Source organism: Epinephelus moara, chromosome 11 (genome assembly GCF_006386435.1).
Source record: "Epinephelus moara isolate mb chromosome 11, YSFRI_EMoa_1.0, whole genome shotgun sequence".
Taxonomy (NCBI): Eukaryota; Metazoa; Chordata; class Actinopteri; order Perciformes; family Serranidae; genus Epinephelus; species Epinephelus moara.
In genome coordinates, this window is record NC_065516.1 from 21,189,448 (window position 1) to 21,210,393 (window position 20,946).

The 20,946-nt window shown below is 41.8% G+C and overlaps 1 protein-coding gene across 1 annotated transcript in view; it reads right to left on the bottom strand.

Annotated features, from left to right (window-relative positions):
* LOC126397956 (solute carrier organic anion transporter family member 5A1) overlaps positions 1-20,946 on the bottom strand; it is a 49,697-nt gene that overhangs the window by 6,044 nt on the left and 22,707 nt on the right. The window contains exons 3-9 of the mRNA XM_050057065.1: positions 17,923-18,055; positions 17,590-17,807; positions 10,877-11,041; positions 4,403-4,601; positions 1,596-1,755; positions 871-1,112; positions 668-732 (exon numbers count right to left, since the gene is read on the bottom strand). Coding sequence (XP_049913022.1) covers positions 668-732; positions 871-1,112; positions 1,596-1,755; positions 4,403-4,601; positions 10,877-11,041; positions 17,590-17,807; positions 17,923-18,055 — 1,182 coding nt within the window. The remainder of the gene's footprint in view (positions 1-667; positions 733-870; positions 1,113-1,595; positions 1,756-4,402; positions 4,602-10,876; positions 11,042-17,589; positions 17,808-17,922; positions 18,056-20,946) is intronic.

Consider the following 20,946-nt stretch of genomic DNA (forward strand, 5'->3'; position numbering starts at 1 on the left):
GTATGTTGTCCAAAATTATGAAAAAAAGTCATAGCATAGTATGTTGTCCCAAACCATGAAAAAAAGTCATAATATACTATGTCGTCCAAAATTATGAAAAAAAGTGATAGTGTAGTATGTCGTCCAAAATCATGAAAAAAAGTCATAGTATAGTATGTCGTCCAAAATTATGAAAAAAAGTGATAGTATAGTATGTTGTCTAAAATTATAAAAAAAAAGTCACAGTATAGTATATTGTCCAAAATTATGAAAAAAAGTCATAGTATAGTATGTCTTCCAAAACCATGAAAAAAAGTCACAGTATAGTATGTTGTCTAAAATTATAAAAAAAAGTCACAGTATAGTATGTCGTCCCAAATCATGAAAAAAGGTCATAGTATAGTATGTTGTCCAAAACCATGAGAAAAGGTCAGGTTTTGACCTGCTCAGGGGCCATTTCCTGTATATGTACTGCCAAATTCATTGCCAATACATTACAATTACTAAATTACACCCTTTGGGTTTTCTATAAAGCTTTGTACCTTTAACATCTAGTTTTTATGACCCAAGAAGAAATAATAGATGAGGCATTGTAGTGTTTTAACCTGCTTCACAGGGTAATAAAACACACAGTGTGTGTTCCTATCATGTTTAACATTCATCACAGTGCAAATAATCAGGAACTTACCAAGAGTTCGGAGCAAGACAAACTGCATCCCAAGAGCAAAAGGCCTCTCCTGTTCATCAACAGACCTGAGACACAAGAAACAGAGAGTAAACAATATAAATTTACTGCAATCCATCTATTACTCAGTTCAAACAGACAGAGAATATGATGGCCTTTCAGCAGAGTAGACACAAACACAATGACTGGCAGAAGGGGCTCCTCACCTGAGTGTGACGATGATGGCAGAGGGCTGGGCACAGGCGGTGATAAGAGTAACGATAAAGAGGAAGATGAGGAAAGGGATGAGAGTGTTGCAGGTGCGGTCGCACTTCCCCGACACAGCGTAGCCGTTCTCGTTCAGGTAGGTTTTAACAATGACCAGCTGGAGCTGGTTGACCTGGCCGCCGGAGGACGGAGTGATGACCTGTCTGCTCTGCACACAGCCACAGTCTGTGTAGTTTCTAATCTGTGATCACAAACAACATGATTAAATCCCACCTTCCACTACCAACATCTTTCTTTTTTAAGCTAAATAAAACCTGAAGCTAACTCAATTAAAACATAAGTGGTACTGCAGCTGCATTGAAAAATGAAATGTAAATTTAGACACACGCAGACAGACTGGGTGGCACCAGCCGTGTGGCACAATCTAGGCATTTCCTTTCCTCACGCTGTTATAACTTCCTATCTGACATTGTTGTGTGGTCTGTTACTTCCTGTTCTTTCAGGGCTCTGGGAGGAGAAAGTACAGAGTGTGTTCATTATGATTAGTGTGTCCGCTCTCTGAAATCATTTTTATCACTCCTTTCATATTCTACTACAGCAGACATGTAAACGGCCACATAGCAATCATTTTTGAGACAGAAAACAATGAAGGCATGAGTGTAGCGAGTACGTGTGTGTGTGTGTGTGTGTGTGTGTGTGTGTGTGTGTGTGTGTGTGTGCTCACCCCAGTGCTGTCGTTGCCCACTGTGCTGCATCCAGCCAGACAGGGGTTGAAGTAGGTAATGCCGTCAGAGCCGCAGACCGGAGCGTACTCATGGATCCTGCATCCACAGTTGACGTTGCAACTGCCCGTCAGGTTCCTGTGGGTCATCGTCAGGGTCGGACTGCACACGGGGACACAAAACGTGTTCAGAACAACAGGAATCCATCTATTTACTGGAACATTTCAGTGCAGGGGCTACATACGTCTTTGTAACCCTTGTTTATCCTAGCCTTTCAAAACCTTTTGGATAATACTAAAATGCATCGAGAGGGTTGCTTTTCTTTTTTTTTTTATTCACACTTTGGAAATATATTTCCACAGTAATGCTGTGTCAGCAAGGGCCAGAGGCAGGGGACTGGGCCATTCAACTGTCTGTAGGAGCATTTATTAAATTTCTGCACATTAATGCATCTAGGTTAGTGTGGCCCTGCTGGGAGAGCAGCACACCATTTCACTCCGGAATAAAATTTATAGCGCTACGTGTCGCATTTTAAACCACATTTCCTCTAAAACTCAATGCTTCCTGCTGCAAAGAGGGTAATACTTCATGTCCCCAATCTTCTTCCCCGCTTGGCACCATTCCATTAAGTTTTGTTTCAGCAGGAAAAAAGAGCCAAAGAGGCATTAAGACAATAAGAAATGTTGCATATTAGCTGCAAAGTACACAGCGAGAATTTCATACGATGCAAAATGTAGTGCGGGAGATCTAAAAGGCTGACAATCTTCTCAACAATGTGTCTCATTGTTAATCTGCTGCACATAATCCCTTTGATTATCTTTAATCTAGCCCTCCACCTCACTGTATGATGTGTGATGATAGAGGGACAGAGAAGAGGGGGTGAGGAAGTGACACCTCTAGTAACTCGAGAGGCGGTGTGGGAACAGTCGCTTTAAGCCAAACAGGACTTTGGCTCCGTCTAAACCAGGAGCAGTGAAGCGAGTCCTGGGTTTCCTCTGGGAAGCTTCGCTCTGAGCCCTGCGGAACAGCCGGGGACGGGCCCTAACAACACAACAGGCTTGGGGTGACGCTGTAGCGCACACACACAACCAACACTGACATTACATTTCTATCTCAAAGTATTTTGATATGTTTAAGATGCCAAAAAAATCAATTAGTTTATGCTACTTCTTAAAATCTGTGGACCATCATTTCTCACAAGACCATAAAGGGATACTCATCCTCATTTGGTTGTCACAGGGGAAGCACATTTGGGCCCGTCCTGACATAACAGTGTCACATTCCAGACACTGTGTGTGAGGGAGACAGAGTGTGTGTGTTTGCATGCACGAAAAAAGAAAGGCATCAGCCCCGATGGAGTCGCAGGCTCACTGCACTGATTGCACATGTCCTTTTTTTTCCCCAGACTTAACCACGGCCTCCGCTGAACCCTCCAGATGTCATGTCGCCGTGTCCCGGCTGCACTGCATAAAAAACCCAAACTGAGAGCCAAGAGAACGAATGGCTTACTGTGGTTTAGCTCTGCAGACTCTGAACAGGGAGAGTGACGGCCAAAACACTGAGTTGTGAAGGTTAATTGAGATTCTTTATTTTGAAAATGTCCTTCAAAGATGAAGAAACAGCAGCTTTTGATTATACATACAGGCCTTGCTCGTAATCATGCAGTGCTTTTGCAGAATATTACATAACTTGACCTCTCCGCTCTGTGAAGCTCGAGGACCTTCGGAGTTTGTCATGTCCTTTTTTGTCAAATAGTCCCGAGCCTGTCAGCAGAGGGAGAGCTACGTCTAGACTAGTGTGTGAGAGCAGACAAGTGACACAAAGGGTGGGCTTGGGCTAAACATTCCTTATGTGGGTGCTAGCGGTGACTAGTGACCAGCGCTGTTCATAATGAGGAGCCCCCACCAGCTCACACGTCTTGTTGACCCCTCTATAAACACCGGCTCCAACAAAGACTGCAGTTATTAATGGGTCAGCTACGGGGCTTTAAAGGGCCCACTGGCTATTTGGCAAATATTCACCATGATTAACTTAGTAATGTGAAAAGTAAATTTCACAGAGGTTTAGCAGTTTCACCTCTCTTTGCTCAGGGTTTACTGAACTTCTGCCAGATGCAGTTGACTGGCCCGCACAGCCTACAAAGGCAACCAGGTCCTTTATCAAAATAAATTTTAATACATCTAATACCTCTGATGTTTGTACGTCTTTTGCATCATCCAAGGTCAGTCCGCTTATGGCATCTTTATGCATCCGTCTATATGAGTGTATTCATAACCGTGTGTCCGCTCCGCATTCCTGTCCGCAGGGGGTGACACATCAGATGACTGTTTCTGTTAACTGTGCAGCCTGGCTGCTGATGTGGTGTCGAGCAGCCTCTTCAGAAATAGAGGTGGCAGAGTGATTCAGCGGAGCCACGAGAGCAGATGCCTGTGTTGCTAATTAATCATTCGCACTCCAAAACAACGCCACAACACATAAGAATGATGGAGCGGTGACAGCATCCCAGGCCCACACCCTCCTACACTATATGTGTATGTCAGATATAACTTCATATGAAGACGTTTGTATGCAAATGTATACCTGCATACGTAAAATGATTCATATTGTACATGGTCAAGGAAAAGGAGCTTACAAAGCGAAACTATCACTGCAGATATTATTCTGTCAATATGTGTTTCCTCCTTAACACCAGCGCTTTGGGTGCCTCTGCCTCAGCCGTCTTAGCAGAAAGAATGGATACCAGATACTTTGGCGGCTGTTACCATACTAAATAAAGTATGAATGTGAAAAACACTGCATTTGTCCTTACCCAGTTGTGTAAGGTATGTTGATGCCTCCTAAATTGATGCTCTCACAGCCCACTATGAAGAGTGTGGAGAAGCAGAGCAGAGACACGCCGCTGCATATCATGGCCAGCTTGGCCGACTCTCTGGCCCCAAGCTTCAGCTTCTTGATGATGTAGCCCCCCAGCACGATGCCCACCCCGGCACTGGGTACGATGATCACACCTGTGAAAGAGATAAGAGAAAAGACAAACTGGTGAGGTGAGGGGGAAGAAAAAAAACTTCAGAGGTGATGCACACAGTGCATAAATAGAGCAGCTAATTTGTGTCAGGAAGTAAATGTTAACACTGAATTAATTACTGTAAAGCGTGAATGACTATGTGCATCTAATCTACAGTATTTTAATCAGCACCAACACGACTAACATTAACATGTCGTGCTTTTATATGAGAGATTATATGATGCCTCGTTGGACACGGTTGCTTGGAAGAGAAACATCAATCTCAATGTGACTTCTCCTGTTACACCAAGAATAAATCACTTCAAAGAAAAATGAAAAAAAAAAAAGGATCAGGATCAGAGGAGGCTTTGCTGTATCAGTGTGACCAGGCTACACTGTGGGCTACCAGTGAGTCTTTTCAGACTGTGGCAGCACGAGGCACGTGCTCCCAGTCCACTATAGCTGGTCTAATTGACAGCATGAAGACAGGCAAAGCTGGCTGCTGGCAGGATGGACTGGGAGGAAAGTGTCAAATCGTGCAGGACTGAAAGCCCAGGGAGGCTGCACATGGCAGCCCTCGAGCCCTGCCACAGGACTCGCGGCCGGGTAACGAGCAAGATGGGGTCAGTCGGCGGGGGCGGAGGGTCATCAAAGATAGAGGATCAGCAGAGAAGTGATCCAAGTGCACAGAAATGTCATCTGGCTTCTCCTTCTCTCTATGTATCTGTGTGTATCACTGTGTATGTGCGTGTGTAACAGTGACAGAAAATGTGTCTCTTTGAGCACGCTCAGTGAGAGCTAGGCAACAGACAGCTGTGGCATGACATTATCCTGTAAGTGCATGTCTATGAGCTAAAACCTTGTGCTTTCTGCAGGATTAAACATGTACACAGCCAAACCAGATATCATATCACAGTGACATAAAGCCCGCACACTGTGCTGTGGTTATAAATGCTACATGAATAACTTACTCCTGTTTTATCTGGATTAACCGTCCTTCGATAAATGTGTTCATGTATGCATGTCGGTGCTAATCTGTTGCAGAGATCCTACATCAAAGAAGCAGTGAATCTCATGACAAACTTTTGCGCTGCCTACAATTGTCAACTGCAGCTTGTGCAGCAGAGACGTAGAAATAAGAGAAGAAATAAGAGAAGCACAATAAGGATGGAAAGTGCATATCTGAAGGGAACAGAGGGTGAGATTAGGAGAGGTGTCAGAGTGAAACAAAGTCAGAGAAACAGTCAGAGAGCAGCAACAGCAGCACTGGGGAAACTGCAGCTGAGGGAGGCGTGTGTGATATGTTACAGAGCTATTTCTGTAGCAACATCTAATGAGCATGTAGCAGCAGTGGCTCTTTAAACAGGGCATGATACAGACTCATGGAGGTGGTAATTTGTGATTTCCATTTATCTTATTTTGACATCTTTAGTTTCTACATTGCTGTTTTTGTGGTTCACTTCCTACAGTGAGACAAAGATATCATGTCATTTTCTTTATATGCTCTTCTTTGGACTTGTCAGCCACCGTGGCTATTGCTGCTAAATCTAGATACCTAATTATTCTGTTTATTTCTAGCACTGTCAGTGCTGCCGGAAACACAAAGGGCATCATGACCTGTGCAGCCCAAGGACAGTACAAAAGCTTTAATGAACTGAACCAAGTGATGCTCAATCCATTGACAATTAGGGCTGGACTCTGATTGCTGGCCCCATGTTGGATCTCAAGTACAGCTGGATTTATTCATTGTACGTTAACAGATTTTTTTGGCCACACGGGAGCAGCAGAAACAAGCTGTAAAGACAACAACAATTATAATTATCATCTTTTAATTTGATAAGGTGAACATGTCAGCATATTGTTGCTTATTTACACAACCAGCATATCTAAAGCAACATTAGCATGTATTAGAAGTTGTGTTTCTAGTTACTTATGAATGCAAGTTCAATATTCACTTTCTTTTTAGTTAGTTTTTCTCTCTCTGTTGATTCCTGAGGGAAACATCTGGATCTTAAGCGGAAACATTTGTCTGAAGATTACATTGCTGAGATTGGAGAGTCTGAACCAAAACAGTAAAGTGGTGGGCCCTCAAACCAAAGCAATGAGCTGAAAGACACTATAAAGCTCTGAAGAGCTGAGAGGGAACTGCAAAGTTGGGTGATAATTCTTTGTGTGATCGCTACTATGAATGAACCCTTTTACATTACACACTCATTGTTAATGGGCCAATTTAGAGTCACACCACAGTGGTTAGCATTGTCGCTGCTAGCCACCAGCACTTTGTAGAGGTATTTGTCCTGGGTCATGAGATTGTCCAGGGTTTTGCCCAAGTATAATATGACAAAGCTCCTCATTTCTTTGGCAATCTCTTGTGAATATGGGTAAATTAGTGGGCATCCCCCAAAAAATATGAAAGTTGTCTGCAACTGATTTATCACACAGCCTCCAGCATTCATCCCGCCCCTGAGGCTCATATAAATTTCAATTTTGTCACAAAATATCATATTATGTTTTTTCAGCAGGACTCCTGCCAGGATTTTGAACTGGTGGTCCTAGTTTGACCCTCCAAAATATCATTCCGGTCATTCTCAGATATCACCAGGCCTATATGTCATATATTCGTGATACAAGAGCCACCTCCATGTTGAGAACTGTATGCAGACAATCCCGACTTACACTGAATGTTGCACGCAGCTCCACTAAGTAGCAAATAGCAATGTAGGCAAAATTATCCAAAAGTAGTCATTCAGATAAAAAGTAAATATTTTAAAATTTGATTACATTTTTTATATCTTGGTAAGCCAATGTTTTAGTTCTCTAAGTTCAATCGTTACACTTTTATTACCCTTTGAAACCTGAGTAAATTGGTTTGATTTCTTTCAAACATCCGAAGAGGGTAATAAGCAATGAAAGAAGAAATGACCCAAAAATTCTGCAAGAAATTAATAAAAAGAGAAAATTCAAAACAAAAAATAAGTTAGAAAGAAAAGAAAAGAACGCACAGAAAGCTAACAAACAAACAAACAAGGAAATGACTTGGAAAAAGTACTTAAAAATGTCTGTATCATAATTTTTAAAATGAAATAATAATAATTATATATTTTTCCCCCCTATTTTTTTCCTTTTTCTCCCTAATTTTTTAAAAATAATTTTCTAAACCTATACATTTTTTGCAATTTGCAGGGCATTTCTTACCAAGTTGCTCATTGCCTTTCGCCCAAAAATAGCACAAATTTGCTCAGGGTTCAAAAGATTTAATATTTGTGAAAGGCATCTGAGAGCAGCACAAGAAAAGCGATGTTGCTCCAGGTTTCAAAGGGTTAAATATCACCTTCAGTTGCTTAAAAATTGTGGAAAGCTAATCCTAATTGTAATCCTAATTGTATTTGGTTTGATGAAACAGACTAAAACTAAAATCAATCAAAGCCTGACTCTACTGGTATTACCATATATGTGAAAACATAACAAATAATTCATGATAACATAACAAATATTTTACGCATGCACAATCACTGTCTGGTATTCTGGTCATTCTTTAAAAACAATCCCTCACAATCAACAGGGAAATGTCACAGTTGGTCCGTCCATCTGTCTGCCTGAGGAAGCACTGTGCTCCCATCAACGGGAGTGCCCTCTCCTCCTCCTCCTCCTCCTCACCAACCACCATCACATCCCAGCAGCGTGGCATCGTTTGGGTAGCCATGGCAACTGCACTACCCATTTGCCCTTACCCCTTGTATCCTGGCAACAGGCAGATGAGATGAGGCAATGGTATTGTGTATGTGGGTGTGTATGTGCATCTAGAGATGACCATATGTTAGCCACCAAAATACTTGAGACACACACACACACACACACACACACACACACACACACAGTCACACACAGTCACACACAGTCACACACACCTTTTTTTCATTCACAGGCATAATTGAGTTTTCAATCACTCCTTGCTGAAATAATCCTGATACCAGATTAGTCGTGTATTAGAACCACTGGCTTGGACACGATTGAGGGATTTGTCCACGCTACATATGTGGTGCACAATTTACAGGCCCAGTGGAGGGTGGGGTGGGTGTGTGTGTGTGTGTGTGTGTGTGTGTGTGTGTGTGTGTGTGTGTGTGTGTGTGTGTGTGTGTGTGTGTGACCACATTATGATAAATGTGTCTCCCGCAGTCAATAGAGACTTGTGTTACAGTCAGGGGACGTAATGGAAGCTCATCATTGAATGAAAGTCTGCAATGACTCATAGCGCTGCCCTCTGACTGTGAATCACCGTGTGCATGTGGAGAGGTGAGAACAAATGTGAGCTTGAACTGGTACAGACTAATGGTACATGCAGTGCGTGGTGATGCATCATTTGTCCTCCTGCCTAACATCAGAACAAACACATTGTGATGTACAAACCATTTTTCATGGCAGTGAAAAACATATTTCCTACAAATACAATAATGTGTTTCCTAAATTAATATGTGGGTATATTTATGTAAATATTCTACATGCAGGTTTAAATCTCACAATAATAATATATTTGCTTCCATGTACCGATTAGATATATCTCAATAAACAAACAATCTAGTATTTTTTAAGTGCTGTAGACTAGGGTAATATTAAATACATTCTAAATAAGTCTTTGCAGAGAAAGTTTTACCTCATTGATCTCATAGTGTGGGTTATTGCAGATCTTTTCTTATACCGTTCAATAAACCTACAAAATGACAGCTTTATTTCTGCATTATATGCAAATAAATACACAATACCTTGTACCTAAAGACTATTGCTTTTTAAATCCCATATTCCCAGCATTTCTTTCTCACAGCTGGAAAGTCATGGCAGAACATCCGGAGGAGGAAGATCTAATTTTCTTGGTTCATTTACCCTCAATTGTTGAGATTTTCTTACCAAATTTGTGCTTATTTTAAGTGATGTAACAACCTCTTAATTAAAGGAATACTTAACCAACAAAATAATCATTTGTATATCAGTTACCCTGTGCTTCACTGAATTTGTGACGAAAAACATATTTTTTTCTGGCACGCCTCCACAATGAATGAAGGATTTAAAAAAACAGAAAAATTCTTAAGTAAACGTGGTCCACGTTTAACAACAGCAAAAATGCAAATGTCAAAACATCTGTTTACAAACTCTCACACAACTCGTGCAGTATAATCCAAGTCTTATTTATCCCGTCATATACTCAGTACTTCATAAATACAAGCATTTTTGCAAAAAACGTACTATTTGAAACATTTCTACGTCAACAGTCTGACGCATGGACAAATAGCGTACTTGAGCAACTGCATGCATTTGAGCTTCTATGCATAAGTTTTTTTTAAAAGGAAGGTTTAGCAAAAATGTATGAGTTTGGGAAGAAGTGTTTTGCTGTTGTTAAACGCGCTCCATTTTATTTCAATTTATCAACAACTTTCTCAGTTTTTGGATTCTTCGTTCATTGAGGCATGGCAGAAAAACAGTTTTCAAGTTTTCATCAATAGTGGTCCTGCCTGATACCAACTACTACTGCTATTATTTTCATACTTCTACTATTACTGTACACATAATTATTATTGTCACTCACATAGATGGTAATACACTGATATTTACTTATAGCATATATGTTACTGAAATACTATTATCGGGGGGATGTCGTATGCTGTAAAGCACTCTGAGGCAAATTGTGATATGTGATATTGGTCTGTATAAATAAAATTGAGTTGAACTGAAATGAACTGAATTGAATTGAATTTAATTTAATTCAGTGTAACAAGGCAAGTAAAGGACTTAATCCTTGGACTAATTTCTGTAGTATAGATAGAAAACAGTTGCTGGTTCCACCTTTTCAAACTGTGAGGATTATCTGCACAGTCGGTTTGGAACAGTTGGTCAGACAATACAAGCACTCTGAAGTCGCACATCACTACTGAAATTAGTTTGTTAAATCCCTAGTTGTTTTAATTCTTAATTTCATTCACCTCAACTTTTTCTTCTACAGGCAGCTAATGTTGGTACCATCTTGTTCTACCGCATCATTTTCAATGGAAATAAGAAATTATTTTACTTCGTTGCTCAGAACATATTCTAAAAAACACTCATTACAAGCTCCCACACATCCTTGATGGCAGCCCACAGGGGACGGTGAGTGCAATGACTCACAAGACAACTCAAAAATATGTATGAATCTGCTGTACAACTGTGATGAAGTGAAAAGAAAAGAAAAAATGCTGAAAACAAACACAGTGAGTCAGCCAAGACAGACTCACTTTACAAAGACACACTTACCAGTATATATGCTGGCGTTGGAGGCGGGGATACCAAACTGTGACTCAATAAACTTGGGGATGAAGGTGATGAAGGCGGTGACAATGGCGCACTCTGCTGTGTAGGACAGGCTGACGAACAGGAAGGTCATGTTGCTGAGGATCCTGAGGGCTGCCTTGGGCAGGTCTGGGGAGGGATACAAGACAAGACAGAGCGCTCCATTACTGTGGTGCTGTAATTAACACACAATCAGTCTCTTAATTTGGCTCTCACTCACGCCCACGCCAACTGAAGTCGACAGAATCATCACAAGAAGAATCATTACTGGAAAGCTGTAATTAAGAAAAGGCAGAGAAGGCGGCATCTGTAACACAAATAAACCTTGTGTCACAATAACCTTAGGTAATAACGGAGTAAAAGTTAACACCATCTTAAAATGTCTCTGAAACACATAAATACACACTCGGGCATTCAACCATGTCTCCTTACATCTGGGTAAGTATTCCTGTTTCACGCAGGACTGCAGGAACAAACAACAAGGCATAAACACACAGATGCTCATTGTAGCCTGAAACCCTATGAAGCTTGAAGAAACTCGTATCGCTACCAGCAAGTTCTGCTGCACAGTGCAAGTTTGTGGATCATGTGCATCTCTGCTGCGAGCCCAAAACAAACCAAGCTCTGCAAATCCAGCCTGAATGCCGTCATCCTTGGTTCATCATAACAAGGGCAAACATGCCCTTTATGTCTGCCTGAGGGCAGTGTCCATATGATTAGGCTGACATGATGCAGAATGCCCTCTCATCCTGCCACTTCTAAGAGTCATGTGGTAAAACTGTAAGTACACTACTGTTACCAGGCAGAATGAAACAGTTACTCTATTGATCTGTTGCTGTCCAGAGATAAACCTCTGATGTCACCTCCTATCCAACCGAAGAAACGCAGACACATTTTCCAAACAGGAGCTAATGGGGATTCAGTTTCTTACTCTCTGGCACATCAGTGAGGCAGATGCTTGCTGTCATGGCAACTCAAATGTGGAACTCCCAGTTGAACGACTATCCCCGAAATCATTACACCAACATGCTATCCACACACCAGTCCAATACATGTGTCTGCTGACAGCCTTAAATGACCATTTACATTTAAAATGTGCATTTTCCTGTCCTCCTGCCAAATTCAAACCATCAAATCTGTTCCTCTCAACCTAAAGCCCCAACCCAACATCCTGTTTAAAGAGAGACTGCAGTCATTTAAAACCTGGACCCTATTTTCCCATGTTTTTGTGTTCAAGTGACTAATGGGAACAACAAAGTTTGAAAACGGTCCAGTATTGAGCAAGAGAGCTTTGCAGCCACTCGGGGCATGTTGGCAATGTCATTTTACATCCACTGAAAGTGCTTGTTTTTGTCACTGACAGGCTCAGATTGTTATGATAAGTGTCTGACAATATTATGGAAAGGATCCCTACAAAGATAGACCTTGAAGCAGATGGGCTACAGCAGAAGACCACACCAGGTGCCACTCCTGTCAGCTAACAACAGGAAACTGAGGCTACAGTTCACACAGGCTCACCAAAACTGGACAATAGAAGATTGGAAAAACGTTGCCTGGTCTGATGAGTCTGGATTTCTGCTGCCACATTCAGATGGTAGGGTCAGAATTTGGTGTAAACAACATGAAAGCATGGATCCATCCTGCCTTGTATCAACGGTTCAGGCTGCTGGTGGTGGTGTAATGGTGTGGGGGATATTTTCTTGGCACACTTTGGGCCCCTTAGTACCAACTGAGCATGGTTTAAACACCACAGCCTACCTGAGTATTGTTGCTGACCGTGTCCATCCCTTTATGACCACAGTGTACCCATCTTCTGATGGCTACTTCCAGCAGGATAACGCACCATGTCACAAAGCTCAAATCATCTCAAACTGGTTTCTTGAACATGACAATGAGTTCACTGTACTCCAGTGGCCTCCACAGTCACCAGATCTCAATCCAATAGAACACCTTTGGGATGTGGTGGAACAGATTCACATCATGGATGTGCAGCCGACAAATCTGCAGCAACTGTGTGATGCTATCATGTCAATATGGACCAAAATCTCTGAGGAATGTTTCCAGCACCAACACGAAAACATGAGAAAATAGGGTCCAGGTTGAGAAATACCAAACTTACCCTTTAATACAGAAACATGTCACAACATTGAGAGAAAGAGAAAAACTATTAATTTTAAGGCTACTGTAATGGTCGCCTTGATTTCTCCCGTATGTAGCCTCCTGTATTTACAAAGTTTACCTTAGATGTCCTTGCCAGAAACACAAGGTTGCAGAAAACACTGTTCTCAGGGTCACTGGAACATAAGCACTCCTTCATCTCTCAGCAACATTGAGGGCAAAAGATTTCAGGAGCAGGTTTGACAGAATGGGGATCTCCGCAATCCACAGGGACCTCAGATTCAAGCTGCTGCTTCTCTACATTATAAAGCTGATGTAGTTTGGGCTCCTGGTTAGGATGTTCTGCGGAAGGACCCAGGACATGCTGCAGGGACTACATGTCCAAACTGGCCCTGAGCTGGAGCACACTGCTGATAAAGCAGATGTCTAGTTTGTTCTCTTGCATGCCTTACATCCATAACACCAATGACAAAAAAGCATTAGACTGAAAAATCCATTATTTGTGCTTCCTTGGAGTATTTTAAATATTGTTTTGCTAATTCTTTTAAGCATAATAGTCAAACATTTACTGGTTTGATGCTTCTTTAATGTGAGAATTTGATGCTTTTCTTCAGCTCTTGTTCACAGAAAGACAGGAAGAGACGGAAATCAAAGAGAGATTTTCTTTTTGCTTTTCTCCGGCAGTTGAAATCCAAAAAGGCCAAGAAACGTCCCTCTATCAAAAACAATTATCGGTACCTTAAAGAAGCGAGGTCACTTGTGTGCATGCAAAGCTTCTCTATTCAAATGAATTTGAACTTTGGGGGCTGATTCCAGACAAAAAAACATTGTGCGGGCTATCCTTTACCTTCACTATCTGTGGGATGATAGATGGGAGAAGACAGCAATCGCAGGTAGCGTTTAATAGAATCTTTCAAACTAAAATATTAAATTCAGGTTTTCAGATTTTATCTTAAATCTCTTTTCTTTCTGTGCAGTCTTTTTCTCTCCCTGTGTGTGTGTGTGGTTTGTCAAAGGCCACATTTGAAAGCAAAGTAAGACTTCAAACATTTGGCTGGTCACAGCTTGTCTAACCGAGCACACAGTTGGCATCTCCGATCAGTCCTGTGTGTGTCCAGAGCGTTTTAAGCCCTGGGCTGAGGGCAAATATTATGACTTTACAGTCATAAGGCGATCATGGGGGCTTCTTCTGTCTCATGTGCTTCACACACACACAAACAGATTCCTAGCGAAGAAAGAACAAGAGAAAAGGCAGGAAGCATTTAAAGTGGATTATTATTGCCTTTTAGAAGGGCGGTAATCATAAAGCTGGCCAGCCTGAGTGGGTGGCACGGTGCCTTGATTTGGGGATAGCCATCTCAGCACTGATTCAACTAATCTTGTTGTAGGTGGGAAAATTTTAGCATCTGTCAGTGTTATCTCAGATCAAAAGGTATGAATAGAATAGTGACGCTAATTATTTAATTCCCATGGAGCTGTGCTGTAAAGTTGTCTGGAGGGGGACAGATGGCGAGGTCCTGTTGACGTCTACAGCAGCTGCTCCCTCAATCAGACAGACCACTGGCTCGCAATACTTGCCACACACGCTATTTTGTTGTGAGAATTTATTTGATGACTCTGTCAAACTATTTCATCCATCTGCTTTTGCTTAGCGGGTGTTAATAGCATATTATTTGTACTATCTGTAAATACACTAATATAGCTCATACAAGTCACGCCATGAAGCTGGTAAAGTCAAAGCGGTAGATCTAATATAAGAACAAATGTTCAACAACAATGGTGTACATGATCCCTGTACCTCCTCTCAAAAGACACAGAATTGGTTTTCGATTCTTTACAATTCTGTAATCTGAATATTTAAAGGTTCAGTGTGTAGGATTAAGGAGGATATATTGGCAGAAATGGAATGTAATATTATAAATATGTTTTCTTTAGTGTATAATCACCTTAAAATAAGAATCGCTGTGTATTAGTTACCTGAGAATAAGATGTTTATATCTACATAGGGAGCAGGTCTTCTTTCACAGAGTCTGCCATGTTGCACCACTATGTTTCTACAGTAGACCAGAGCGGACAAACCAAACACTGGCTTTAGACCGGGCCATTCACATTGTCATGTCGGCCACTATAGTTAGCAGCCCCTCTGCGATGAACAGCATCAGAGAAACACCTATTTTTTTTTAACATGAAACTGCTTTACTCAGTGTGTTACCGGTTTAAATTACCTAGTCCATTTGTTTTGGAGAGGAAGGGACCTCTGCGTAGAATATGGCTCCCGGTAAAATCCTCCTGAGCAACTAACACTGAAGGAATTCTAACCAGAAGAAGTTTCAGCTGGTTGACCTCTGCAATCCTCATTGCCAGACACCACAAAATCCCCCGAAATCAGCAGGCCACTTTCATCCAGATTTGGGTGGAAAATAATTCATGAATTAGACAAACTTTACATTTACATATAATCCTGATAATAACAAAGGATTAGTCTATCGACAGAAAATTTATCGCCAGCTATCTAAATAATTGTTAATTGTTTGGCGGCAAGGTGGTGCTGCGGTTAGCATTGTCGCCACACAGCAAGAGGTTTTTTTGTTTTTTTTTAACCCTTGTGGTGGGGGAGCCCTTCTGTGCAGAGTTTGCATGTTCTCCCCGTGTCAGCGTGGGTTCTCTCTGGGTACTCCAGCTTCCTCCCACAGTCCAAAGACATGCAGGTTTATTGGTGACTTTAAACTATCCATAGGTGTGAATGGTTGTCTGTCTCCATGTGTCAGCCCTGTGACAGTCTGGTGACCTGTCCAGGGTATACACCACCTCTTGCCCAGTGTCAGCTGGGATTTGCTCCAGCTCCCCGCGACCCCTAACAGGATAAGCAATTACTAACTTGAATGAATGAATGAATGTTTAAATCATTTATCTGGTTTTATGTTTAAGATCTTTGTAGTCTGAGTATATTTGTGCTTTGGACTGTTTATCAAGCTGTTAAACAAGATATTTAAGAAATCACCTAGATGTACTTGACAAGCTATAAGTCAACTGATTAATTCCTGAAGTCACTTTCCCTCATCTTAACTTTAAATATTGAATTTGGATGGAATCAAATAGTGAGTCTTGAGTCAAACCTAATTTGAAAGAAATTGTTGAAACTATTTTTTTTTTTAAAATATCACTTTGTATTACTGTATCTGTATTTTATTAGCCGTCAGGTCAGTTATCGGCCATTGACATATGATTGTAATATGCATTATGAAGCTGCAGTTATTCATCTAACAGCAGAGAAACTGAAGCCACATATATGAGCTAGTATAGATTCTATACTAGCTAAAATTCCATGAGATGCAAAGTCCATGAAATGTAAAGAATTGCTCCAACACAGCAGTTGACCAAGGTCTGGAACATTCCGTAATCAAAAGAGCGTCCCTGACGTGTATTACTGAAAATATTGAGTGTTAGCATTTTTCACTGTTTGCTGATGATATGAAAGGCAAAAAAATGCTTGGTGAAAACAGCCACTTTGGTTCAGCATATCTTTCATAGAAAGTGCTGAATTTGTTCTATGGACAAACACACACACCGCTATAGAAGGACACGCACAGCACTATAATATATTACAGACCCAAACATTGAAGTGCCTGAGTCTGCAAAATTGGATGTAGTTTGCACAACAGCTCAAAACATCCTGCTGGGACGAGTAAAACAGCAGGAGAGCTGCCACTGGCCTGTAGAAGCTATAATGCATTCATGGTTTCATTATGTGTTATCTGCTTTCAGAGACACAATCCTGTCCGGACTGCTGTGGAGAATCCACAACAGCATGAATATATGAGTATGCATCCATTTAAATAAATATTAGGATTCACTTTAGTTATTTTGCATATAATAAAGAGTGTGAGAGCAAACATGCATTCTACAGTTTTGCTCTGCTGCCAGGACTGTCTGCTCTTGTGTGTGGAAACGTGACTGAGTTCCCCCGAGAGCTCATTTAAAAGAGAGAGAGAGCTGTCTGACTGAGAGAAAAATCAGTCAAAGAGGAAACTGGGAAACACTGAAACAGGATTCTGCTTAACTAGGGAGCTCTCTGAGGGAAAACCAGGAGATTCCTGTTATATCTGGCTTGGAGAAAACATAAAAAATACTCTCACAGCATCTCCAATTTTCCTAATTTGATGTTTTAATTCTAGTTTAAGAATGCATGATTGCTGCAATGTGTCTGTTGTCTTCTGCCATGCATCACTGGAAGCACCATATACTTATTTGTGAGTGCTGATGACTTCCTTTTTTATTTTATGATTTTTGACTCTGCACCCATTATATTTGCAAAACATTTGAGCTGAGCACACCAGTTCTTTTGTTTCAACTGTGCGGACAGCCTCCTCCGTCACTAATCAATAACATCTTTAAAAGGAAATCTAAATGGAGCACCGACTGTTAGATAAAATGACTAATCCTGGGCATTGATTGAATTATGGGCCATTTGCACATCAATAGCTCACAGTTCCTCTATGTAAGGAACTTGTAACACCTCCAGAGGTGCAAAACCAAGACTGATATTATCTGTTCCTCACCTTTGATGTCCTTTCCAAAGCCCATGGAGGAGGAGACATTCTGGCCCTTGCTGCCGGATTTCTCCTTCATCACATCGTCGTCGCTGGACACGTCGCCGGGCGAGCCAATCTTTTTCTTCTTCCTCTTTTTGTGGCGTGGGGGCAGCTTTTTGGGGAAGGCAAACATTGGAAAGATGACCAGAAGCATGGCTATGGCACACAAGAGAAAGCCGCTCCACCTGAGAGGAAGAAACAACAGATGGGTTGTAAAGGCTACAGAGAACAGACTGATCACCGCAAAGGCAAAGGCACATAAGGACTCGGACAGTCATGCAGATGCACATGCATATTTACCAGTTGCCAACAAAGCGGGGGTCACTCTGGTCGATGTTTACTACAGTTTTGGGGTCGACGTAGAAGCCGATGAGGACGCCTCCTAGCAGGTAGCCAGCTGCAGGTCCCAGGGCTCCCATCACATACATGATGGCTAGAAAAGAAACAGGCAGAGCCAATCAGAAATTCAAATTCTCTTTAAACTGCTTTCCTAGATGAGGCTAAATGAGCTCTCATTAACAACACAGGAAGTCAACACTTTGAGAGCCTTCAAGTTTTTCCTCATTCTCCATTAATGCTCTTAATGACCCACTGTTAACTGTTTAACTCAGACCTGTGGGAGCAGTTCATTACCCCTGATGCATCGCGCAGCATACTCAGAACACCTGCACTGATATCAGTGGGAACTTGCCACCAGCCCTGAGGTCATTTATCACAGCTTTTGAAGCGTCTGTAACAACCGACCTGAAAGCTCCAGAGGTCTCGGGTTGACCTGAGGGCACGCCAGCGGCTCTCCCACATCAGCAAACCTCAGAGCGAGCGGGGGCGAAACATTAACCCTTGGAGGGCTCTCAGACCCTCACAGAGGTAAGCCTATCGCACTCCGTCGCTTTGCCCGCAGGAAGGGAAAAACTCATTAAAGTTAGATAACCTTAGTTGGACAAGTGGAAAAACCTCCTGCGGACATCCAGCGGAGACGCGAGTCAAAGCCATTTACTAGCTGTAATCATGGGGCAAACTTTCTATAATTACACCTGGAACATTGCTGCTAGCCGTCAGGGTGTGAGTGTGTGTGTGTTTGCGTGACTGGGGGGAGGGATTAGCTCTTCATGATGGTTGTGTGTGAATATGCATTAAAATGTTTGTGTGAATGACATAATTCTCACCCTCAAGTAGACTTAGCGGTTATATTTTAATTCTAAATCGGCAAGACGGCTACAAATCACATGCCTCCATCACTCTCACACATTCACACACCTAGCAAAATGTTCCTGTTCCTCCATTTGTGTCTCTCAAATGTCACTTTTCTTGGATGCTGGCACTAAACTCCGTCGTAAGTGTGTGTGCGCACATGTGTAAGAGTGTGCTGGTGTCTGTGTTTAGCAGCAGGTGTGCTGTGTATCTAGACCAATCCTCAAATATCTAATCTCTTCCCCGGAGACCAGTGGAACACCTCATCTCTGCCAGATTACGTAACAAATGCATGCATGCGCACACACACTTCAGCAAAGTTTGTTTTCGTCAGAATGGAAGCTCAAAAGCCATTTCATCTCAGTCTGTTTCACCAAATGTTTCAGCTGCCCCGCCAACATTTGCATATAGCATCCCTACATCCCAAGAGGCTTGCATCTTCTGCCGCCCTCATATTTTCATCCCAATGTTTTGAGTGCTTTTGGACCTCCTTTAATCCCCGGATATGGCCAATCGAGCACGTGTTCGCTTCTATAGTGCGGTTCCAACAATGTCCCAAAGCCCAAATCCTTATCTACACTTAATTAAATCATGGCTTCTTTAAACAAAACTATTGGGAAAAAGAGAATGAGAGGAAAATATTGCTTTAAGAACAAAAGGCCCTTCAACAAATCCTCTTATCAGCCTAGAGCAGACACACACACATGCTTGCACGCATGAACACAAAATGCAAGACAACAATGGTCGATTCCCGTGGCTCCAAAGACTCTGGTGATCACTCATTTTTACGACTTTCGGCGCACATTAAGCTCGTCTATGTGAGTGTATACGTTTCAAAATATAAATGAAACATGTATGAATATATGAAAGTGAGAGCCTGACAGTCTGTGGCAGTTTCAGTCCTATAAATCTTGCAGACATGAATCACTTCTCTAAGCACCTGAAGCAGGTGTCCAGGTGTCCTTCTTTCACTTCTCCTGCCGCTCTCTCTCACATATCGTATTTCATCTTTTTAACTCCTTTCACTGCGCCATTTCTCATATCCTGCTGACTGGAGAGTCACTTCACGGCAGCAGTCGATCTGTTACACAGTGTAACTGGAGAAATTACCCACCCAGAGACAATAAACAATTAACTATTGTTGGCAAGGACAGCGTGAGGTCTTATCTTAATATCTCCATCTTGAAATTAAAAACCATCTCACAAAACCTGAGCCAGTGAATCATGCTTTTGTGGTACACAGCAAAATCATTTCCATCAATAAAGCACTGAATATAGTCCGTGATAGAAAGGATGGCTATAAAGCCGACAGTTTAAAGATGAGAATGGCTCTGAGCGCTTGGTACACATGATTTTAGAGATTGCAGAGGTTTTCAGATTCAGTTCTCCTGACTCTTTTTTTTTTTTAAGATATATTTTTGGGCATTTTTTTGCCTTTAATGGACAGGACAGTTAAGTGTGAAAGGGGGAGAGAGAGAAGGGGAATGACATGCAGCAAAGGGCCACAGGCTGGACTCGAACCCAGGCCGCTGCGGCAACAGCCTTGTACATGGGACGCCTGCTCTACCACTAAGCCACCGACGCCCCAGTTCTCCTGACTCTTGATTGAGCTTCAGAACAGGGTGAAATATGTTATACAGTTTTGAGCAGGTTAATAATAGAAATATTAATGGACACAACTATTACGTACGTGACTTAGCTATTGCTTAAGTTTAAAGGAATACTTTGCCTCTCAAATGATAATTTGAGTATCAATTACTGACCCCTTCTAATGATGGATTTGTGTTGAAAACTCCACAGTGAACGGAGAATCGAAATACAAAGAAAATTCTTGATGAATTAGAGTCATAGGCGTCCGTGTTTAACAACAGCAAAACTATATCAAACATCCATCTACAAACTCTTGCACAACTCGTGCAGTATAATCCAAGTCTCATTTATACAGTCATATGCTCAGGACTTCCCAAATGCACAGACTTTTTCGACAGGAACTGAGCGAAAAGTGAAATTTATCGATGCTCTCTTCACAGCCAGACTCCATTGACAAAAACAGTAATTTTACCTCACTGAACACAGAAGCTGCTGGTCGACCACTGCGTCGATCAGAAGTTTGTTTGTGTGTTATTGTGTGAC